Source organism: Musa acuminata, chromosome BXJ1-8, assembly GCF_036884655.1.
Source record: "Musa acuminata AAA Group cultivar baxijiao chromosome BXJ1-8, Cavendish_Baxijiao_AAA, whole genome shotgun sequence".
Classification (NCBI taxonomy): Eukaryota; Viridiplantae; Streptophyta; class Magnoliopsida; order Zingiberales; family Musaceae; genus Musa; species Musa acuminata.
The window spans coordinates 28,764,505-28,790,030 of record NC_088334.1 but is presented as its reverse complement, the minus strand read 5'-3'; the positions used below and the strand labels follow the sequence as shown (position 1 = coordinate 28,790,030).

The 25,526-nt window shown below is 43.5% G+C and overlaps 1 protein-coding gene across 2 annotated transcripts in view; it reads right to left on the bottom strand.

Annotated features, from left to right (window-relative positions):
* LOC135584102 (protein FORGETTER 1-like) overlaps window positions 1-25,526 on the bottom strand; it is a 99,109-nt gene that overhangs the window by 35,223 nt on the left and 38,360 nt on the right. For both annotated transcript variants that reach the window (XM_065079382.1, XM_065079383.1), the window contains exons 18-20: window positions 24,277-24,374; window positions 24,063-24,198; window positions 23,863-23,969 (exon numbers count right to left, since the gene is read on the bottom strand). In XM_065079382.1, coding sequence (XP_064935454.1) covers window positions 23,863-23,969; window positions 24,063-24,198; window positions 24,277-24,374 — 341 coding nt within the window. The remainder of the gene's footprint in view (window positions 1-23,862; window positions 23,970-24,062; window positions 24,199-24,276; window positions 24,375-25,526) is intronic.

Genomic DNA, 25,526 nt, shown 5'->3' with positions numbered 1-25,526 from the left:
TGGTAGGCCTTCAGGTTGCTGGCGTGAAGAACGTTGTGAATTTTGAACCACGCCGGCAGCTGCAACTTGTAAGACACATTGCCTACCCTGCTGATAATTGGGAAGGGCCCTTCATACTTACGCACCAATCCTTTGTGAACTCTGTTCCTGAAGAATTGGAGTGATGCTGGTTGGAGCTTTACCAACACCAAATCGCCAACTTTGAACTCTTGTGGTCGCCTTCCCAAGTCTGCCCACTTCTTCATCCGTTTTGCCGCCTTCTCCAAGTATGCTCGCGCAATATCGGCATTTCGATGCCACTCCTTTGCGAAATGATAGGCTGATGGACTACTCCCAGTATACCCAATTGCCATTGTGTGCGGAGTCGACGGTTGTTGTCCTGTGATAATTTCGAATGGGCTCTTGTTGGATGCAGAGCTCCGCTGCAAGTTGTAGGAGAATTGGGCGATGTCCAACAGCTTCACCCAATCTCGTTGATTGGCACTCACGTAGTGCCGGAGATACTGCTCCAAGAGCGAATTTATTCTTTCAGTCTGGCCATCCGTCTGGGGGTGGAGGCTTGTAGAGAAGTATAACTTTGACCCCAACAATTTGAATAGCTCGGTCCAGAATCGTCCCAGGAACCGAGCGTCTCGATCACTAATGATATTGTGTGGGACTCCCCAATACTTCACTACGCCCTTCATCATCAGTCTGGCCGCCTCTTCAGCTGAACAGTGTAGGGGAGCAGCAATGAAAGTTGCATACTTTGAAAACCGATCGACCACCACGAGTATCGATCCAAGTCCCCCTACAAGTGGCAAGCTTGATATGAAGTCTAAGGAAATGCTCTCCCATAGCCTTTCTGGTACGGGCAACGGCTCCAAAAGTCCCACCGGCTTTCGCTGCTCCACCTTGTCTTGTTGGCAAGTAAAGCATGTTCGAACATACTCCTCCACATCAACCCCCATCTTTGGCCAGTAGAAGGCCCTCTCCACGAGAGCCAACGTTTTGTGAATGCCGGGGTGTCCAGCCCAAAGGGAATCGTGACACTCTTTTAAGAGTTCACGCCTTAAATTGTCCACTCGGGGAACATAAACCCTATTCCCTTTTGTGTAAACAAGTCCCTCCTGGACCCAAAATCGTCGTGCCTTGCCTTCTTTGATGAGCTGCATCAGGATAACTGCCTGGGGATCACTATACAGTCCATCTCTGATTCGGGAAAGGAAGTTGGAGTGCAACTGACTTGCTTGGCCTCTGCCCTCCAGTTGTGCAGCATTCACGCATTCCACTTTCCGACTCAGCGCATCGGCCACGACATTCGCCTTCCCGGGCTTGTATTCCATTGCCATATCAAATTCAGCCAGGAAGTCCTGCCACCGTGCTTGCTTTGGGGAGAGCTTCTTCTGAGTTTGGAAATAACTCAGGGCGATGTTGTCTGTCCTCAGCACAAATCGCGACCCGAGAAGGTAGTGTCGCCAAACTCGTAGACAGTGGATCACTACTGTCATCTCCTTCTCATGCACTGGATACCGCCTCTCGGTCTCATTGAGTTTGCGGCTCTCGTAGGCCACCGGATGACCTTCCTGCATGAGTACTCCTCCAATAGCGAAGTCCGAAGCATCTGTATGGACTTCAAAGGGCTCTCCATAGTTTGGCAATTTGAGCACTGGTTCTTCTAGAACAGCAGCCTTCAGGTCTTGGAATGATATCTCACATTTGTCCGACCACTTCCAAGGCTGCTCCTTCTTCAGCAACTCCGTTAGTGGGGTTGCCCGCTTTGAATATCCGGAAATGAAGCGTCGATAGTAGTTGACGAAACCAAGGAAGGATCTCAACTCTGGCACCTTCTTTGGAGTTCGCCATTCCGCAACTGCTTACACCTTCGACTTATCCATCCGAATGGAGCCATCACCGATTCGATGCCCCAAGAATAGGATCTCAGTTTGAGCAAAGTAGCATTTCTCCCTTTTTACGAACAAAGTGTTCTCCCTGAGAACCTTGAAAATCGTCCGAAGGTGCTTGACGTGCTCCTCGAGCGTTTGGCTGTAGACGACGATATCGTCCAAGTAGACGACCACGAACTTATCCAAATACTCCTTGAATAACTGGTTCATGAGAGTACAGAATGTGGCCGGAGCGTTGGTTAAGCCGAAAGGCATCACCAAGAACTCAAACGCCCCATATCTGGTCACACAAGTAGTCTTTGCTTCGTCGCCTTCAGCAATGCGCACCTGCCAATATCCCGACCGAAGGTCGAGTTTTGAGAAATACTTCGCCTTGCCCAATTGATCGAACAAGTCCGCAATGAGCGGGATGGGATACTTGTTCTTCACTGTTACTTTGTTGAGGGCTCGGTAGTCGACGCATAATCGGAGGCTCCCATCTTGTTTCTTCTGGAAGAGAACTGGAGCTCCGAAAGGTGCTTTAGAGCTGCGGATGAGACCACCGCTTAGCAGTTCACCTAACTGCTTCCTGAGTTCTGCCAACTCTGGCGGGGGCATACGGTAGGGTGGTCTCGCTGGAGGCCTCACTCCTGGCTCCAGCTCGATACTGTGATCCACGCCTCTGCGTGGTGGAAGAGTCTTCGGCAACTCGGGTGGCATAACGTCTTTGAACTCCTTCAGGACGTTCGCCACCACAGCAGGTTCTTGAATGGCCTCTTCGTTGAGTGGCTCTAGCTTCATAGCAGCCACGAATGTTAGTTCGCCCTTTCGCACCCCTTTCTTCAATTGTAATGCCGAAATATGTTGGGGCTCCTTGGTTCCTCTCCGAGAGACGGGAACCACGCAGGGGTCATCGCCTCCCATCATACATAGGGAATTCAAGAACGGCATCGGCACCAACTTCGCCGCGTGCATAAACTCCATTCCAAGAATCACTTGGAAGTCGTCCAGTGGCACGGCCATCATGTTGGTGTTCCCGCTCCATGTTCCGATTTTGATGGGAACTCCTTTCGCCAACCCGGAGATTCGCCTGGCCTCCGAGTTCACCGCTTTCATTCGGCTTGGGCTCTTCTCCAATGTCAACCCAAGTCGCTGTGCTTCACGATCGGCTATGAAGTTGTGGGTAGCGCCCGTGTCCACCATTGCACGGGTCATTTGGCCATTCAGCTTGATGTCCACGTACATCAGTTCACTGCTTCCTGCTTTTTGTGCCTTTGTCTTCGTGTTCTCCCCCACTTGACCCCGCATAGCGTTCAACAAACGCATTGCTCCCATTCGGGGTCCTTGCGACTCCTCACCGTCGCTGCTGGATTCTGAACTGCTCGAACTAAGAGCAACAGCTTTGCCCTTGTCCGATCGGGGGGGGGGGGGTGGATGGAAGCCGTTAATGCATTGAGTGCCTGTTTCTGTGGGCACTCCCTTACCATGTGCGGTCCTCCGTACAAGAAGCATCCTCCAGGTTTTGAGGCCTTGCCTTTCGGGTTCGGCCCTTTGTGGGAGCTCTTCTTCTTCTGTTCGCCCCCAAGCTCCTTCCCTCGAGAATGTTTTGGAGGGCGATTGCCTGAAGATTGTTTCCTTCTCGCTGGGTCTTTGGAGGAAACAAAGTCGGTGAGCCTTTCTGCAGCTGCAATTGCCCCGACTACATCGGTAACATTCCTTCGATTCAGCTCCTGTTGAGCCCATGGTTTCAAACCATCAAGGAAGCTGAACAACTTGTCCTTCTCGGACATGTCCTGTATGTCCAGCATTAGTGCAGAAAACTGCTTCACATAGTCTCGGATGGTGGTACTTTGGCAGAGTTGTCTCAACTTCCTTCTTGCGACGAACTCGGTGTTCTCCGGTAGGAACTGAGTTCTCAACTCCCGCTTCAAGTCTTCCCATGTGTCGACTCGACACCGACCTTGTTGGATTTCCTCCCAACGAGTTCGCCACCAAAGTTTCGCATCTCCATTCAGATACATCGTTGCTATAGAAACTTTGGTATCTTCAGAGTCGGGCCTCGTAGCTCGGAAGTATTGCTCCATGTCGAACAGAAAGTTCTCGAGCTCCTTGGCATCTCTGGCCCCTCTGTATCCATGGGGCTCAGGTGCCCTCAAGTTTTGTGGCGGTGCAACGCGGGTGTTGCCTCCTCCCGCATTTAGCGTTCTTGTGAGCATAGCCACCTTTGCCGTGAGTTCCGCCACAACGTCCTGTAAGTGCTGCACGGAGTCCTTGGTGTCATCGGACAGTCGGTCAACTAAGGCCTCGACCTTGTCGATCCTGGACTCCGCTTCCTCTTGCGAGCTCTCTACCCCAACAAGTCTTTGTTGGCCATGGTAGAGTTCCTCCATGCTCGCTTCCAGAACATCCAGGCGGGTTTCCGCCGTCGTGAGTCTCTCCTTATGACTCTTTTTCCCAGTTAGCGCACCAGATTGCGCTTCCTCCGCTCGCGGAGAGTTGCCAACTTCTCGCTCATCCTGTTCGCTGCCGCGATCCTCGTGAGCGGCTCCAACAGCATGAGAGCGAGTGTGCACATGCAGCCCACCTGCGGCTGCTTGGGGCAAGGTTCTGGCTTGCCCCGTCTTGCTTGATTCGCCACGATGCTTTGCCATGGCGAAGTTGCGAAGTTCGTTCGCTATTCGATCGAAGAGCTTGCCCGCTCTGATACCACAATGTCACGACCTTAGCTGGAATTGCCTAAGGCGTGCGGCACCCTTGCGGCCAAAGAAGCGAACTTAGCTTGTGTTGCCTAAGTCGCGAGTCACTCTTGTGGCAAAGACGCGAACTTAGCTTGCGTTGCCTAAGTCGCGCTTCGCCCTTGCGATCTTGCTCCGCAAGGATCAGCCCACTTTGTAACCTTTCGCAGGTCCCGAAGGACCTGTAAAAGAGAAAGAGAGTTAGATCGAAAGAACGAGCGACGGACAAGTCCCGAAGTCTCGCGAAAAGGAAAGCTTTACAAGCAATTCGTCGAACACCTTGTGTGCACAAGAGAAAAGAGGGAGAGGGAGAAAAACAAGGCTTTCAAGGATGAACGAACAGCTGCAAGCCCACAAACAGCCGCTCACCTGGTCCCGGGCGCAAAACCAAGTTCCCGTAAAGGTCACGTGCGAACTTGCGAAAGAGTGTTCAACGCCCGGTATATAACCGAAGCCCCATCCAGCCATGTGCCACCCGGGGGGTTCCTGGGGTCTGAGCTGGCTGACATTTTGGTGAGCGGAGGTAGCACTCCGCTCACCTCCCGCGGCACGCGAAAACGGAGCTGTTTTGGGCTGTTTTGGGGCTGTTTTGCTCTGTTCGGTGAGCGGTCGCTTTGCAACGCTGCAGCTTGTTCGAACTTACATATTTACAAGCAAAATGACCCAAAACCATGAGAAAACATGCTGTCAAGCAGCTGTACATGCGGGTGTGAGCGACGAACGGTTCGTTGAACGGAGATGTTGCGGGCGCGCGACGACCGTTCGTGACAGAGCGGTATACCGCTCGGTATATATATATATATATATATATATATATATATATATATATATATATATATATATATATATATATAACTTGGCGACGTCGCTTCAGTGACGTCGACGTCGCCTCTCTCTTCTCGCAGGCGGGGCGACGTCGCTTCGACGACGTTACCTCGTTTATATATATATATAAATTAATATATATATACATAAAAGATTATATATATATATATTTATATATATATATTTATTTATTTATTTATTTAAAAGGTGACGTCGCATCGCCTCGGCGACGTCGCCTCGTTTATTTAAATACATAAATATATAAATATAAATATATATATATATATATTATAATCCGAAATAGTCGCCTCGGCGACATCGCCAAACGTCGCCTTTTTTAAAATATGTATATATAAATATAAATAAATAAATATATATATATATTATTTTATTATTATTTTTCGTTCCATCCGGTAGTGGGCGGTCCGCGTACCGGTATGCCATCGGACCGGTACGTACTGCCCGTACCGGACGGTATCATTCGGTATTGCCTACCTTGCTAGTAAGCATCAACTTTGCTATAATACTATGAACTATTCCTGATATATATTTTTTCCAAACCTTTTTCATATGCTTTACTTCATGACCAATGGGTTATTGAGATTGCGTATCAGTTTTTTATTAATTATTTTCTTCAGAACTAGGGGTACATCATACCAATTTTCGCAATACCACTCGGTACAGTTTGGTACGGGCGGTATTCACTGATCCGACAGATTACCAGTATACAAACCAAAGTAAACTGGGAATTATGTCTTACAAGTTTGGTACAACCTGGTATGGAACTAGTACGGCCCACTATAGGGAAGTACAGGCACTGCACAATTTTTTTTATTTTTCAGCCTTTTTTTAAATTTGGTGTACCAGTTTGGCACCAGTATCTACACAAAACTGCAGACCTTGCATCATAGAGACACAAATTTAAACATAACTAACATTTGTATTTGTAGACATATAATACATAAAAGAAAATGCACATGCAGCACTAGAGACAGATAAATCATGCAAAGTAGTTTAACCTTGAAAAAACTCTCCACTTGCTGTCAGAAAAAAAACAAGAGGCAATGGTCTAAAAGATAAATTGAAGTAACTTTGATAGAAAGAAAAAATAGCAAAATGCATTGGCAAAGAAATAATGAAGAACAGCACCGATGCTGATCCTAAAATTAGTAATGAGAATAAAAAATATATTAAAGAAATATTAAAGCTAAATTTTGGAAGCATAATCCTCAGATAATAAACTTCTAATTAACTTAATCACACATGAAACTATAGTTAGACAAAAGTATTATCTAAAGAGCTACAAGAAAATTAAGAAAATAAAATACATGCAAAAAGATTATATTAAACTCAAGGTTTGCAATTCGGTCGAAACCAATGTACGGACCAATGGTCGGTACGGTACGTACCGAGGCACCGATGGTACGCTAGGGCATACCAACGATACACCCAAAAAACATCGAAAATAGCTCTACAAATATCTGAAAAATAAAAAAAATAGATTATGGTTTTTAAGATGGAAATAAATATAAATTTAGTATAATTTTAGCGAAAATAATCTAAATTAAGAAAGAATAGTGGTACATATCTTCTTTGGGTTTTGAGTAGCTTTGTGGTACATTTGGAACCATTCTTTCATTAATATTGAATTATCTACAAAAAACTGATTTGAACTATTAGATTTTTTTAAAAATAATTTAAATTTTAATATTCAAATGAATTAAGTAATCGATTGATGAATATACCGGGTTCTATCAACAAAAAAATAACAGGACACCACAGGCAGTGGATCGAGGTCCTCGATCCTTTGTATCTATATATCAATTTGATATGTTTGTCGAACTCAAACCTAAAATTGATCTCACTACATAGTATACTGATATATCGTATGTCATTAGTGCATCAATATAGTGATAGTCGTAATTTGATCGCTGTTAATCACGTGTTCGAGGCAGCTCTGAGGCAAGTACGACTGTGGCATGTATTGTGCAAAGCATGGAGAATGTTAAAACTTCTCCTTACGCCATTGATCTGTTGTTCTGTATCATAAGATAGATCACCGTACTAATCCTTAGAGAAGCATGACGAATGATGATCGTATGGTTGTTGGCCATAAGATTCTCTATGATACAATGGCTATGAAAATGATAAGCTTCACTTTGTGTCTACGTGATGTACGCTCTACCGCATCTGCTCAAAATCATCCACTGCCTTCCCCTTCCCCTTCCGTGTATAAACTTGACTAGTACCTCGTCGAGTTCCATGATCTGAATCTTGGGTGGCATGTGTAAAATACTGCTCCTCGGTCCATGCACCACTCTCAAATTGTGTAGACGGGACCATCAACTCCCCGACGCCATCACGATCATCGGTTGAGGCACTACTATCCATGTCGCTGCCAAGTCTTCGGATTGAGCGGGTTGTTGAATCCGATTGAGGTGTTTCGTCGCCTGACTTGATTCTTTCCAATGGTATGGTTAATGCTATTGCCTTCCCTTTTGCCCTTTTGCCTTTACCTTTGCACGTTGTGTCACGAACGATCGTTGCGCACCCGCAACATCTTCGTCGTTCGTCGCTTTTGTTTGCTTGTGCAGATGCTTGGCAACGTGTTTTGCCTCGGTTTTGTGTGTTTTTGCTGAAAAATTGTGAGCAGGAACAGATTGCAGTGCTGCAGAGCGACCACTCACCATGACGAGCAAAATTGCCACAAATTGGCTCTGTTTTTGCATGTCATGGCTTGTTTTCTACCAGCTGTAGTGCGGTGCAAAACATCACCCATCTCAACACCCTAGAAAACCCCACATGGCACCTGGCAGGACAAACGTTTTGGGTAGCGTTGGGTGTTGATTGGATTTCACAAGTTCGCCATTAAGTCTACGGGAGCTTGTCATCGCGCACGACACCCGGTGTACAAACATTGGCGAACTTGCGACTATTCGTTTTGCCTCCTAAAGTTCTTGTTTTCTCCTTCCTCACTTTTCTCTCTTGCATACAGAGTGTTTGTCGAATTGTTTGTAAAGCTGTCCTCTTCGCACGATGTCAGGACTTGTCTGTTGCTCGCTTTTGATATAATCAATTTGCTCTTTGACAAATCCTACGGGACCTGAGCAAGGTTGTAAATAGGCTAACCCTTTGCAGACGAATAACACAAAGGCACCTCATGAATTACTGCAATCCCAACTAAATCAGTGACATTGGTGCAAGGGTGCTTCACAACTTAGGCAACTTCAGTTGAGTTCACGACTTTAACATAAGGGTGCATCACAACTTACGCAATTCCAACTAAGTCCATGATATTGCCATAAGGATGCCTCACGACTTAAGCAATTCCAGCTAAGTTTGTGACATTGTGGTATCAGAGCGAGCAAGCAATTCAAGCAAATAGCGAAAAGTTTCACAATTTTGCCATAGCGAAGCATCGTGGCGAATCGAACAAGATGGGCCAAGCCGGACCATTGCCCCAAGCAACTGTAGGTGGGCTACAAGTACAACCTAGCTCTTAAGCTATTGGAGCCACTCAAGCGGAAAGTGACAGCGATCAACACGAATAAGAAGTTGGCAACTCTCTGCGAGTGGAGACGCAATCTGGAGCGCCAACTGGGAAAAGAAGCTATAAGGAGAGGCTTACAATTGTGGAAACCTGCCTTGATGTTCTTGAATCGAGTTTAATGGCACACTACCAACACCAACGAAGGCTTCTTGGGGCAAAAAACTCGCAAGAAAAAGCAGAATCTCGGATCGACAAAGTCGAGTCCCTAATCGATCGATTGATAGAAGACACCAAAGACTTCGTGCAACATCTACATGAAGTTGTGATGGAACTCTCACGTCCAGGGTTACATCGCTCACAAAGGCTCTTAATGCAGGAGGGACCAACACGCACGTCGCTTCGCCACAAAACCTAAGGGCACCTAAGCTGCATTGCTACGAGGTTGCCAAGATTGCGAATGAGCTCAAGAATTTCCTGTTTGACATGGAACGATACTTTTGAACTACGAGGCCCGATTCCGAAGAAACTAAAGTTTCGATAGCAACCATGTATCTGAATGGAGAAGCAAAACTTTGGTGGCGAACACATTGGGGAAAGATCCAACAAGGTCAATGTCGAGTGGACATTTGGAAAGACTTAAAGCAGGAGATGAGAACACAGTTCCTACCCAAGAACACGGAGTCTGTCGCATGAAGGAAGCTAAGACAACTCCGCCAAACTACTTTCATTCAGAACTACATAAAGCAATTTTCTGCATTGATGTTGAACATACAAGACATGTCCAAGAAGGTTAAGCTATTCTGCTTCCTCGATGGCCTGAAGCTGTGGGCACAACAGGAACTGCATCAAAGGAATATCACCGATGTGATCGAGGCAATTGCAATCGTTGAAAGGCTCACTGACTTTGTTTTCTTGGAGAAGAAACAATCTTCGAAAAATCGCCCACCCAAATATTCCCGAAAGGAGTCCGGGGACAAGCAAAAGAAAAGGAGTTCCCACAAAGGGCCAAGCTCAAAATGTAAGGCCCCAAAACCTAGTGAATGCTTCTTGTGCAGAGGACCGCACATGGTGACGAAATGCCCACAAAAGCAAGCACTCAATGCCTTAACAGCATCAATCCACCCCCCCAGATCGAACAAGGGCAAGGTCGTTGCCCTTAATTCGAGCAATTCGAAATCCAACAGTGACGTTGAAGAGTCGCACGGACCCCGGATGTGAGCAATGCATTTGTTGAATGCGTTGTGGGGTCAAGTGGGGGAGACTAAGAAAATAAAGCCACAGCGAGACCACCATACTGCATGGTCCTTCCAGAGTTAGCAGAGCTCAGGAAATAGTTAGATGAACTACTAAGCGATGGTCTCATTCGTAGTTCTAAAGCATCATTCGAAGCTCCAATCCACTTCCAAAAGAAACAAGATGGGAGTCTCCGACTGTGCATCGACTATCAAGCCTTAAACAAGGTGATGGTGAAGAACAAGTATCGCATCCCGCTCATCACGGACCAATTCGACCAACTTAGCAAAGCAAAGTATTTCCCTAAACTTGACCTTAGGTTGGGCTACTAGCAAGTGCACATTACTGAATGCGACTAAACGAAGATACAGAGTGTTCGAGTTCTTGGTAATGCCTTTCGACTTAACCAATGCTCGAGCCACATTTTGCACCCTCATAAACCAACTATTCAAGGAGTATCTGGACAAGTTTATCGTCGTCTACTTGGATGATATCGTCGTTTATAGCTAAATGCTCGAGGAGTATGTCGAGCACCTTCAAACAATTATCAAGGTTCTCAGGGAGAGCACTTTATTCGTGAAAAGGGAGAAGTGCTACTTTGCTCATATAAAGATTTTGTTCTTGGGGCACCGAATTAGCAAAAGTTCCGTTTAGATGGACAAATCAAAGGTGCAAGCTGTGGCGAAATGGCGAACTCCAAAGAAGGTATTGGAGCTAAGATCCTTCCTTAGTTTCGCCAACTATCATCGACGCTTAATAGCTAGGTACTCAAAGCACGAACTCCACCGGTGGAGTTGCTCAAGGAGCAGGCTTGGCGATGGTCAAACAAATATGAAGCGACATTCCAAGACCTAAAGGCTACTGTATTGGAAGAACGAGTACTCAAAATTGTCGAACTATGGGAAGCCTTTCGAAGTCCATATAGATACTTTGGACTTTGCTATCGGGTGTACTTAGGTAGGAGGGTCACCCGGTGGCCTACGAGAGCCGTAAGTTCAACGAGACCAAGCGACAGTATCCGATGCATGAGAAGGAGATGACAGTGGTGGTCCACTATCTACGAGTTTGGCGACGCTACCTTCTCGGAATGTGATCGGTGCTAAGGATTGACAACATCGCACAGAGTTACTTCTAAACTCGAAAGAAACTCTCCCAAAAGCAAGCATAGTGATAAGACTTCCTAGCTAAGTTTGATATGGCAATGAAGTACAAGCCCAGAAGAGCAAATGTCATAGCCGATATAATGAGTCCAAAAGTGGAGTTAGCGAATGCCATGCAGTTGAAAGGCGAAGGCCAAGCAAGTCAACTGCACTCCAAGTTCCTTTCCAGGATCAAGGATGGATTGTACAATGATCCCCAAGCAGCAACTCTGATGCAACTAATCAAAGGGGGCAAGGCACGATGATTTTAGGTCCAGAAAGGACTCATCAACACCAAAGGAAATAGAGTTTATGTTCCTCGAGTGAACAACTTAAGGTGTGAACTCTTAAGAGAGTGTCATGATTCCCTTTGGGCTAGACATTCGGGTACTCACCGAACGTTAGCTCTCGTGGAGAGGGTCTTTTATCGACCAAAGATGGGGACCGATGTGGAGAAATGTGTTCGAACGTGTCTTACTTGCTAACAAGATTAGATAGAGCAGCGGAAGTTAGTGGGACTTTTGGAGCCATTGCCCGTAGTAAAAAGACCGTGGGGGAGCATTTCCTTAAACTTCATATCAAGCTTGTCGATAGCAGGGGGACTCGAATCGATACTCATGATAATCGATTGTTTTTCAAAGTATGCAATATTCATTATTACATCCTCATAGTGCTCAACAACAGAGGTAGCCAAGTTGATGATAAAGAATGTGGAAAGTATTGGGGAGTCCTGCACAATATCATCAATGATTAAGATGCACGGTTCTTGGGACAATTTGGACCGAGTTATTCAAATTGCTGGGGTCTAAGTTATACTTCTCCGCAAGCCTCCACCCTCAAATGTATGGCCAAACTAAAAGAATAAATTCACTGGAGCAATATCTTTGGCACTACATGAGTGCCAACAAACAAGGCACTCGGTGAAGCTGTTCGACATAGACCAATTCTCCTACAACTTATAGCGAAGCTTTGCATCTAACAAGAGCCCCGTCAAGATCATTACGGGAGAGCAGCCATCGACTCCTCACACCTTGACGATCAATTACACCAGAAGTAGTCTGTCAGCATATCACTTTACAAAGGAATAGCATCGAAATGCAGATATTGCACGGGCTTAATTGGAGAAGGCGACCAAATGAGCAGACTTGGGAAGGTAACTATAGGAGTTTAAAGTTGGTGACTTGGTGTTGGTGAAGCTCCAACCAGCATCACTCTAGTTCTTTAGGCATAAAGTGCACAAGGGATTAGTGAGCAAGTACGAAGAACCCTTCCCAATTTATCAACAGGGTAAGCAATGGCTCCTACGAGTTCCAACTGTCAGTGTGGCTCAAAATTCAGTCTTCCACACAAGCAACTTGAAAGCCTACCACTCAGACCCACAGGATGCTTCCCGAAATGTTCCAACTCGGCTACTCCCCGCTAGAGCCTCCTACGAGAAGCGAGTTAAAACCATTTTAGCGAATCGCAAGAAAATGCTACCCAACAGAGCATATTACACCGAGTACTTAGTGAAGTGGCGCAATGATTTAAAAAGGCGCTCGGGCGCTCGCCTAAGCGCTCGGGCGAGATAAGGCGAGGCCCTCGCGCCTCACTTCATTTCTAGGCGGCACGCTTCAAAGAGGCGTCGTCTGGGCGCTCGACCGAGCCCAGGCGCTGGGCGCTTCGGGCGAGCGCTTGGGTTAAACTAGGCGACCGAACCAGCGTTTGAGGTTTTGTTCGGTCTCTGGTGCTTTAGTTGGTTCAATCGAACCAACTAAAGCACCGATATCAGCGTGACTTCCCCAACCCTAACCCTGCTTGTCGTTCACGCTACTGTCGCCGCTGCTCGCTGTCGCCGCTCTCTACTCTCGCTGTCGCTGCTCACTGCTACCGTTGCCACTATCTCCGCTCGCCGCTTCCGCTCCCGCTGCTCGCTGCTGCCGATGCCACTGTCGCCGCTTGCCGCTCCCGCTGTCGCTGCTGCTGTTCGCTGTTGCCGCTGCCACTGTCTGGGCGCTCGACCGAGCCCAGGCGCTGGGCGCTTCGGGCGAGCGCTTGGGTTAAACTAGGCGACCGAACCAGCGTTTGAGGTTTTGTTCGGTCTCTGGTGCTTTAGTTGGTTCAATCGAACCAACTAAAGCACCGATATCAGCGTGACTTCCCCAACCCTAACTCTGCTTGTCGTTCACGCTACTGTCGCCGCTCTCTACTCTCGCTGTCGCTGCTCACTGCTACCGTTGCCACTATCTCCGCTCGCCGCTTCCGCTCCCGCTGCTCGCTGCTGCCGATGCCACTGTCGCCGCTTGCCGCTCCCGCTGTCGCTGCTGCTGTTCGCTGTTGCCGCTGCCACTGTCGTCGCTCGTAGCTGCCGCTCCCTCTCTTCTTAGTCAACACCCTCGGTCTTCCGACTCTTCCCTTACACTCTTCTCCTCTTTTGATAGTGTACTGTTAATAGTATATTGTATACTATTAACTGTATACTAGTAATAGTATTTATATTTATTAGATTAATTTAATAGCATTTTTTTCTTTCAAAAATTTAAATAATTATATTTATTAATTATATTATATATTTTTATATTTTAGCACCTCACTTCGCTCGGGCGAGCACATAGCGCCTCGGGCGTTTTTGGACCTTGGCGCCTAGCGCTTTTTAAATCACTGAAGTGGCGAAAGCTTCCCCAAACAGAAGCCAATTACGAGCCTAACGATACCCTACAACATGAAGAAGCAGTCATCAAAGCCTACTAGCAACTATCGACGAGGGTGTCGACAATTTAAGTGAGGGAGAATGTCACAAAAGGTCGTTATGTACCCGCAACATCTTTGTCAACGAACCGTTTCTCGCTTTTGTTTGCTTGTACAAATGCTTGGCAGCATGTTTTGCCTTGGTTTTATGTGTTTTTGCTAGAAAATTATGAGTAAGAACATATCGCAATGCTACAAAGCGATCGCTCACTATGACGAGCAAAGCTGCCGCAAAATGACTCCATTTTCATGTGCCACGGCTTGTTTTTTTAGGCTGCAATACAATGCAAAACATCAACCATCTCGGCACCCTGGAACCCCCCAGGTGGCACCTAGCTGGACAGGGGTCTGGGGTAGTGTTGGGCATTAATTGGATTTCATAAGTTCGCACGTTAAAGTCTATAGGAACTTGCCATCGCGCCCGACACCCGATGAGCAGTCGTTTGTAGACTTACGACAATTCGTTTTACCTTCTAAAGTCCTTGTTTTCTCCTTCCTCTCTTTTCTCTCTTACACACCGAGTATTTTTTGAATTGTTTATAAAGCTATCCTCTTCGCAAGACGTCAGGACTTATTCGCTGCTCGCTTTCGAACTAATCAATTTGCTCTTTTAACGGTCCTACGGGACCTAAGCAAGGTTGCAACTAGGCTGGTCCCGTTGGGGACGGATAACACAAAGGCACCTCATGACTTAGGCAATCCCAACTAAGTCTGTGACATTAGTACAGGGGTACTTCACGACTTAGGCAACCCCAGCCAAATCCGTGACTTTGGCACAAGGGTGCCTCACGAGTTAGACAATTCCAGCTAAGTCCGTGATATTACCGCAAGGGTGCCTTACAACTTAAACAATTCCAAATAAGTTCATGACAGTTGGGCGGACGACTATGATGGTTGGGTATTTCTAATTCCTCGAGTAATCTGACTTGATGTTGTCCGGCTCCTTCAGCCATGTTCTAACCAACGGGATCTTCCACTTAATCCTCCCAAATTTGATCCAATCCACAAATCATAGCTTTGTTGAGTTTAGGAGAGTGAAAATTTAAGAATAAGAGAGAGATATAAGTAAGAATGAGCTTGAGAGAGTTGAAGAGATTGAGAAAGTGATACGAGTTAAAAGAGGAGGGATCTCAGCCCTTTCTTATGGTTCAAACAATCAATTTGACCATTTGAAATAGTCCGATCTCAACCCTTGATCGGTAATGGTCGAAATCCAACCGTTACCAACTGGTATAGATCCTATATGGCCTGATATGGAGTCAGGTTATGGTACAACCCAGTAGAGGATGGTTCGCATACCGTCCCCTATCGGACTGGTACATACCGCCCAATACGAGTCGGTATGGTGAACCCTGATAAAACCAACCCCTTCAATCTTTTCTCAATAACCCAATCATCAAGTCAAAACTATGATATTTTGAAATAATATTCAAAAGACTAATGTGAATAAAATATAACCTGGATATAGAATAAAAGACCTGGGCAAGAAGAGAGGGAGAAGAAAAGAGAAAAGATAAGAATGATAAAGTTTGCCAACTATAATTTTAAATTATAAGGCAAATATATTTGCCTCAGTTGTTCACAGCAAGGATTCTTTTTTTATGCCTCAAGCTGGGCCAACTCTTGACGATGCTATGTGCCATATTATGCCTTGTTTGCTATGTCATGTCCGCATATAACATGCTACAGTGATGGTAGAATGGAATAGTGGAACATAAAGAAAACAATAAATAAGAATGTGTTCAAACAAAAATAGCCAATAGTTATATCTCCAGCAACCTATGTTGCCATATTGACCCAAACTTTCCATTATGGTGGTGATTCTTCGATGCAATAAGCAGATTCTTTTTCATTTTCTTTTCACCACCATCATGCTAGTCTACAAGGATTTTATGGCTCTAGAATGTTGCCATGGATGAAGATGTAGCATCACAAAGTGGGTAAACATAACAAGATAGAGGGATTTAATGGTTGAGATGGATTGATTAGGATTTAGGGATAGGGTTTATAGTTATTAACCTTAAAACATAAAAAGAAAATGAATCACTATCGGCTGTAACATATGCATATCAGCTAACTATGCTTTCAACGTACATAACCAGAACTTAGAAGTTATTGAAACAGGCCAAAACTTTGAGTTTTAACTAAAAAGTAGAGTATTGTGGGGGATAATTTCCCTCGTAGAATAATTAGATCTTTGTGCAATTTGTATACAGCTGTGAGGAGAAGTATACATTTCATTTCTGCTCTTCTATTTTCATTTGCCTAGTTGACTGACCTGTTCTCAGGACAAATGTTTGAATCCTCAACAAGACAGATCATCAAATACTTCGGCATTTTCAAATCACATGAAATTAGTCAGTTTCATGTTATTAACTCAGAAAATGACTATATTCAGTAGATCTGCAAAGATTTAGGTTTCATGGCCTGGGTGCAATATTTGTCAACATATTACAAGGTGATCGACATGGTCCTTCATGGGCTCAGCACCAAGCCCATTCATTCAAATCAAGTGTTTCCATTTGTCTCACTACTTACCAGAAATTTACATCATTAGGAACATTATATAGATATTGCATTTTTCAAGGAAGATTAACTCAAAATGCAAATATATAAATTCAAATTATCAGAATTTGTTTGATTTTTCATGAAATTTTTCACCTATATAAACTACGTGATCAAGGCCTGTATATTGATTAAGAAGGAATTGGTAGAAAGATGGGGCATAAGAGAATAATGTAAGGAAGATGGAAAATTATATTAGAAAGCAATCTCTAAAGGAATTTGTGAAAGACAAGCAAATCTTAATTATTTATGACATGAGAATACTTATGAGGTTTACATTATATAAGACTAGTTAGTCAAGCTTTAAATTTTAGTCACTTGATGTGCAAGCCAAGAGTAGCAACTAAAATGAAACAGAAGTAAATGGTTGGATTCTTAAGGATTCTAAGCCCAAAAAAGAAAAAATAAAGATAAGAAACAAGCCATAAGATTCAAACTATTTGGGACCAACTACATGGATCTTCCCCTACCTGCAAGCTTTTTTGAGGTTAATAAACTCAATATCATTACTTACATTAGAAGCTAATAAATTTCTTTATGTCATTCCTAATAAAGTTTTCTTAGCTCATCCTCTAAGTCTCCTCAGACCATAAGGCCTAATTGACTCATTTCATCTAACTGATGGTTCTCTAGGACGTCCAGAGGGGTTTTCCACACCCTAATTGTTTGCTATTGTAAAGCATTCAAGTGCGTATCTTAATCAGGTACTTTTTATTTTTATCCTAAGTAAAATAACCCTAAATGTTTGAATAAATAAATGAGAATTTTTTGCAGTTGCAAATACTTTTGGCCTATCTTTTCTTGTAAACCCAGATATTCATCTTGGCATCCTAATTTCAGCAAAATATTAACTTCTTAGAAGTCATTTATTTTGTTTGGATGTTTTGAGAAGAATCAAAATCATAATCACGGTTCTAAACCAACACCAGACCCATACTGGTCCAGGTTAGACAGGTGCGAGTCCAAGCTTGTTATAGAGTTGTCTCCAACCTATTTAATAATAAATTAGAATTGTTTCAGTCTAGAAAATAATAAATACAGAATCAAATGTCCGAAACATTTATCAAATAATGATCACAAACTATATTTAAGTATACATGTATGCACATAAGTTCTAACTTCTAAGCTAATATATCTGATGCAAAATATGAACATGTATCTACTCCTAGCACCAAAATGATTATTGGGAGTCCACGTGATATGTGGGTCGGAGTCATTGACATTATTTGATTATATATCAATATGATATATTTGTAGGATCCATGCATGGACTCTCACAGCATCAGATACTGATAAACTGTGTATCACTGATGCAATAATATGATAGTAATCATTGTCACATTATCCTAAACCAACATATGTGGTAGGAGGCACCTCAAGCAAGTAGTATCATGGCATGTCCATCAGTGTAGGATATTATGCACCAGAGCTACGTGGTAGGAGGCACCTCAAGCAAGTAGTATCATGGCATGTCCATCAGTGTAGGATATTATGCACCAGAGCTACGAGGTAGGAGGCACCTCAAGCAAGTAGTATCATGGCATGTCCATCAATGTAGGATATTATGCACCAGAGCTATGACTCGCATCATTGTATTACTCTCACCATGTGATTGTTGGTCATGAGATTCAGGAAAGTAAGCAGGATGAGAATATAAGAATCATGCATTGTCATCTCGTACCGACCATGCATACCAATCCCTGGCCGGACCGCTAGCCGGACAAGTACATATCAACTGGTACCGAAGTACCGATGCATGGTACAATGGTACATACCGAAGACTCAAAGCGGAAGAAGAAGGAGAAGAGGAAGGATCAGATGGCGATGTGGGAAGAGAAGGAGAAAGGAAACGAAAGCAAGAAGAAAGGAAGAGGAGGTGGTGGAGGAAGAGGAGGTGGTGGAAGAAAAGGAGGGAGAAAGAGGAAGGAAGGAAAGCGGTGGAAGAAGAGGAGGGGAAAGAGGAGGAGAAGAGGAAGCATACCCAAAATTGATAGTGAGTGGTGGGAGGCAACAAGCTGTCATAGACAATTCATGGAGAAGGTGTTCAATTAATGTCTGTGTATATCCATGCTTTTCGGTTTTGTTCATGCCTTAAAGCAACACGAAAGGGGTTTGTAGTAGACTTGATAGCCCCATTTTGGTTAGGTTTTGTGGTCATTTCAACCATATAAACATAGCACGTGTGCACGTAGAGGCAAACCTGCCCATAAACAAAACCACCAATCAACTATTTTAGGTGGTTTCCATATGCATAGAGCAGCTAGAAACATTAGCCTTCTCAGCACCTTAGAGCTACCCGAATGGCACATAGCTGGATAAACCTTTGGGATAGTGCCTTGGGTTGGTTCAATGCTGGGTTCCACAACCATGTCAAATGGGCACTTGTGTGGAGAATTTGAAGTGTAGCAGACTACCTTGAACCCTTTGTTGTGTAAGCGTTTAGGGTTTGCAAAATCCATCTTTGCATTTTGCATTGTATATCAAGTGTTTAATGAAATGTCTACTTGTGGAATCCCAAGTTTACTGCTTCTACTAACCCATCTTCTCTTTTACAAGTCCTCAAGGGGCATTGCGAGGTTACAAAGAGGATGACCCTTTGCGGACGAGCAAACAAGGGAGCAACATAACTTCATTAAACCAGCTAAGTCTGTGATAAATGGTAACAAAGTGAGACAAGTACACAATGAAATACTTCACATGCAATGTAGGGTACCTAGTGGGACTGCATAGAGGGCAACCAACATGCACAACCATTTAAGAGAAATGGGCATAGAGAGGTTGACCGTTTGCGAACAAGCACGCAAGGGTGCCACACGACTTAGGTAAAACCAAGTCTATAAAAGATGATACTAGAGCGGAACAAGCACACACAGAAACACTCAGTGATTTAAAAAGGCACTCGGGCGCTTGCCTAGGCGCTCGGGCGAGGCGAGGCGAGGCCCGAGCGCCTCGCTAAACTTCTAGGCAGCGCGCTTCAAAGAGGCGCCGCCTGGGCGCTCACCCGAGCCTAGACGCTGGGCGCTTCGGGCGAGCGCCTGGGTTAAACTAGGCGACCGAACCAGGATTTTAGGTCTGGTTCGGTCTCCGATGGTTAGTTGGTTCAATCGAACCAACTAAAACCGATATCAACTGCTGTTGCCCAACCCTAACCCAGCTCGTTGTCGCTGTCGCTCCCGCACCCGCTGCTCGCCGGTGTCGCTGCTCGCAACCGCTGTCGTTGTCGCCGCTCCCGCTCCTGCTCCTGCTCCCACTGCCGCTGCCGCTGTCGCCGCTCCCGCTGCCATTGCCTCCTTACACTCCCGCTGCCGCTGCCGCTTCCTCTTTTCTCGATCAGCAGTCAACACCCCCTTACACTCTTCCTTCTTCTCCTTCTGTATACTGTTAATAGTATACTGTATACTGTTAATATTATTAGGTTTATTTGAAATTATTAATTTTAAATAATTATATTTATTAATTATATTATATATTTTATATTTTAGCATCTCGCTTCGCTCGGGCAAGCGCCTGGGCGAGCGTCTAGCGCCTTGGGCGTTTTTGGACCTTAGCGCCTTTTGGCGCCTAGCGCTTTTTAAATCACTGGAAACACTTGGCATACAACATGGGGAACCTAACGAGGCTACATGAAGGGCAACCGACACATGCAACCGTTTGAGGGAAACGAGCATAAAGATGTATTGAAAGTAATCGCTCAAACGAGCGAGCATCTGAGGTAGGCATTCAGAGGAATGGCCAATCCTTCGTGTGAGATGCACCACGGGGACAAGTGAGCTAAGAAGAACGCATAGCGTACAAAGGTTGAGATGGTAGAGTTCGAGCTATGGCTTGACGTTGACAATCTAACTTGATGGTGCTCAATGCAAGTGGGGGCGCTTGGCAAAGGATAAGATTGTGCAAATAGGGATGGGTTGTTTGACGAACGAAAGAGTTTGTGCAAAGCTCGTAAAGGCGAGAGCAATTGCCAACTCGGGGAATCCCTTACTCATGCAATGACTTGTATGCAGACGATAGAATGTCTATGGCCATCCCAAGGCAATCAAAATTCAACGCCATAGAACATAAAAACTTTCTCCTCGACATGGGATGGATACATATGTATGACGTTGAATTGTGCAATGGGTTCAGCACATTACTAGGCCTTGTGAGGCACAACGATACTACGGAGAGCTACATTGGCGAAGGGTCACGATCTAACAAATGCGTTCATGATAGCAAAATAGCACACAATTTGTTTAACAAGAAAGAGTAGTCTAAGGAAACGATGGTCTTTAAAACTTCTAGAAGAAGTATGCAAAGAGAAAAGTAACACCAATGGGACAATTATCCAAGGGAGACAAATCCTGATTCTCTAGTGGGCATGTGCAATGGGCCGCACATGTTAAGAGAAATACCTCAAGTCGAAAGCCCCATAAAGCTCAAAGGACCAAGCAAGCAATAAGGAGCCACCGTAAGATCTTACATAAGTTGAAACGGATTATTGGTTGATAACCCCATTATCATACCCCAAACCACACTAAGTAGGAGCAACCCATGGCTTTTTTCATGCCCAAATTGGTAAATTGATTGGTATGTACCTTTCCTAGCGAATTAGCAACCATGGTCATGATATTGATGCCTAGGTGGTAAACATTGGTTATATTTATACAAAATTCCAAATCTTGTCCATTCCAACCAACACAGACCAATATTTAATGATCCAACCAAGTATTAATATTGAAACATATCTCATTATCAATACAAAAACATCGGATTTTATTTTATTTTATTTTATGTTATCAAGAGATACAGATCGATATACCGCCTAATATATTGGATTAATGGTATCAGATAGAGATTTAAATCCTTGCTATTACAAAATGCATTAGAGTTAGGATGAACCAACAACCAAGTGGTGGCTGTAAGTTTATGAGCAACGATCAAGAAACAAAGGCAACAATAAAGTATCAGAGTATATAAGATAATCATAAAAGTAATGACAGGCATGTCTTTAGAAGTACATATAATAGTAACGACAGCAATGTCTTTAGAAGTACATATAATAGTAATGACAGCAATGTCTTTAGAAGTACATATAATGCATTTTTTTTCTTTGATTTTCCCTTTCTTTTTTGTTTCCTCCCATTGGGAAGCCTATCTCGAGATGCCTATACCAAACAATGCTGACAAGATAAAGTGAATATGCATTAAGCAAAGTGTGGTATATGCTAAAGGAATATGATGTAGCAATCCAATTTTAAGATACTTATGGTAGGTTTATAAATAAAGATGCGCTTTTGATAAAACACAATAATATCTTGTATGGATGATGCACTCATTCATGGCCAATGGATTGACAACCCATCACAAGAGGGCCTAACTAGCCTTTATGAGGTCCGACCAAATTGGGTACCCTATATCGGGCGATACAAGGTCTGTCCAAGGCGGCATGATCGAAACTCGACTGTTACCAACCTGTCCTGGTCGGCAATAGTTGGATTTCGACCGATACTAATAGATGGTTGAGATTTGATCCATTCCAACGGTCAATTTAACCATTAGAACCAATTTAAAGGATCTTTAAACCCTTTCCATCCCCCTCTTTCAACCCTTTATACTCTCTTTCAGGGTCTGCAGTACCGAACTGTACCGCCCGGTATGGGCGGTACGTACCGGTCCGACCGGTTGTCGGTACGCGGACCACCTGTTACCGGTCCGAGTATACTGTAGCACTGTAGCAGTACACTGTAGTATTATAGCAGTGCTACAGTACTCGACACACCTGAGTGTACCACTCGGTATACCGTACCATACCGGTACCGAGCCCAGATCGAAATACCGGTACGGTATGGTATTGCGAACCTTGCTCTCTTTCACTCATCAACTCTCTTAAACTCGTCGTAGACACAGAGCGGAGCTCGTCGTATTCTTAACCATCGTATTATATAGGATTTTACTACCAACAATAGTATGATGATAGTTGATCATTCTTTTCCGAGGCTGGTCGGTCTTATGATACAGAGCAACAGGTCAGTAGCGAAAGTAGAAGTTTCGACATTTTCCAACCTCCACACTAATACATACCACAATCATACTTGCCTCAAGAACCGCCTCGGACAAGTGTGATTCACGATAATCAAGCTACAAACATCACCACATTGATCTATTTATAGCATACAATATATCCATGTACTATATTGTGGGAGCAATTTTCAGATTTGGTCCAACGAACATATCATATAAATATATAAATACATAGGATCGAGGACCTTGATCCATCGTTCGTGAAGTCTCATCGTTCTTTTTGGTGGTAGAACTAGGTATATCCATCGATCAATTCATTTATTACTTGATTCATTTGAATCTTAAAGTTTAACTCATAATCTAATTCAAGTCATATCTTTGTAGATAATTCAATTTCAACGAAAGGATGGTTCGGAAAGTAACACAACGTTGCACCTCAAAGCCTGAAAAAGGTGTGCCGCTATTTCTTCCTAATTTAGATGATTTTAGATGAAATTATACTAAACTTACATTTAGTTCCAAATAAAAAAACCTAATCTAAGTTTTTTTTCTATTTTTCAGATTTTTTCGAGATTTTCTGGGCTTTTTTCTTTGCCATCAACACACCCCACCATACCAACACTCGACATGCTAATACAAGGCAGCACATGTCGTGCCGTCGGCCAACCAGCACACCCTGAGTAGAACTAAGACTGAATATATGACTAAGACAGAATATATGAGATGCAATTGAAGATAAAGCTCACAGAAATGCTTCTTATTTTCAATGAGATGAGTTTCTTGAGCTTGTACAATAAACCAAACTTGATCGAATAAATCTAAAAACATGGACTAGCAATTGTTACATATTTGAAATGTAATGCAACTATACTTGCAAGCTACTTAAATGTGATGCAATTCTACTTGCAAACTATTCAATTTTGTTAATGTGAATTGTTTATACATTGTTCAATCACTCATAGAGCTACAGTATGATCGAGTGTCAAGCATTTTCACAACACCGAAGGTCCTTATTTGGAGGAAAGAGTAGTCGAAAACTTTCATTCTAGGTGTCATGGCTGGTGTTTATTTAGGTGTCTTGACTAATACAAAGACCTTAGCCTCGCCAACGATTTGGAACCCAAAAGGTTCTTGTAAGCACTGCCATGGTAGAAAAAGAAAATGATTGATGCCTAATCTTAGGCACGAAGCACATCAACCTTGCTGAAGAAATAAACCAAAAAAAAAAAAATTGACTGACCAGAATTCTACTTTAATAAATTTAGCAATCATATAAAGGTTACCTATATTGTGGTGCCGAAGCTTGATTAGAGCGATGAGTTCTACCAAACTGTTGAATTGCACGGTCAGCACTCCAGGGAAGCTCAAGAGTGATGTGGACCCGCCTTTTCTGGCATGTGCGGATACATGTAATACTTAGAAATAAGAAATTCGAGAAATATTTGCACAAGAGAGAGCATCCAAAGTTTCACAGTTCAGATACCTGATTTAGTACCCTCCTATCAGCTTGCAAGGATACACCTGCAGATCCTGCTTCAGATATTATAGCAACCAATTTTTTGCCATCCATAAACAATTGTTTTTCATGCATATTAACCATTTCCATGGCAACTTCCTTCCTACAAAAGCAAATATGGAAAGAGTCCGAAAAAAAATAGATAATCAAAAAAATACATGGCAAGCAAACTCATTCTTACGTGCTCCTTGCTTGATAAATAACACCTTTTCCACCAGAAGTCCTGATAAGCATACCTCGTCTGCCAGTCATTTCTGCAACATTTTCTGGTCCTCCCAGCTGCAAAAGGCTTAGTAGTTCATAAACTGACTCATTACCTTTAAGAAAACTTAAAATTTGAACAAAATAAGACATACTTGATTATGACATCAAGACTGCAAACTGTCCACATGAAAATATTGCAAGATATCAACAAATACGGTAGATAACTTCACTTTGAACCCTCTACTTTCATGATCTTACAGTTTGAACCTCATATTATACGAAATTATATTCAGACCCTAAATTTACTAGCCAAACTACAAGTTAACCTTTTTCTTTAATACATGACTGGTGGAGGCTGGATACAATACCATATTCTTGCATTGAACTGTTCAGGACTTTATCAGCAAACTAGCCATCACATCCAAAAAATTTAATAAAAGGAAGATTCCATTACAATACCTCTTATTAAGAATCAACACCTTCGATCCTTGCTTTTAATACTTTTCACAGAGACATAGTTAACTCCCGGTTTGGTAAAAACAAGGCAATGAAATAATACCTCCAAGTTTTCTTTTCAGTTCATAGCCCTGGATCAAGTAAGTCATCCAGTCTAGCAACAAATTCAGTCAGTTTTATATCGATAGTTAACCGACTCAACCCAAGTTCCCCTTAGCAATGCTATGCCATAAATCCATTTTCTCCAACCTCCAACCCATAATGAGCCCTAATGGAATAACATCTGAGTACAGTAGCACATCTGAGTACAGTAGCAGAGGTTCTAGCTCAAGTGGAGAAAGCTCTATCTTGGCTTCATGGTGGTTGCAAGTAACATCAGGTATTCAGCTGTTTCTGCCCAGAGTATGGCCCAAGTTAACTTTCCCATTTCCACACAGCATTTAAGTTTGTTCAAAACTGGGCATCTAGGAATAGCAAACTCAAAAAAGATTAAGAAATTTGTAAAATGATGCTGTAGAATATTAATAGAAGGTTTCCATATCGAAGAGATAAGAACCTTAATTGACAAAGAAACATATCTTAGACTTTTATACAGCTTGGGAAGATCATTAAAAAGCCTTTCTTCTATGGCAAGTTGATAAAAGTTCTCTTCCAAACCCCAAGAATTTGTCTTCTTAAAGCATTATTTGTCATCAACATGATTGAAGATAATTCCTGATTCAAAGCATAGCCCATAATCCAGAATGCCATTCTAATGCTATGAAATACATC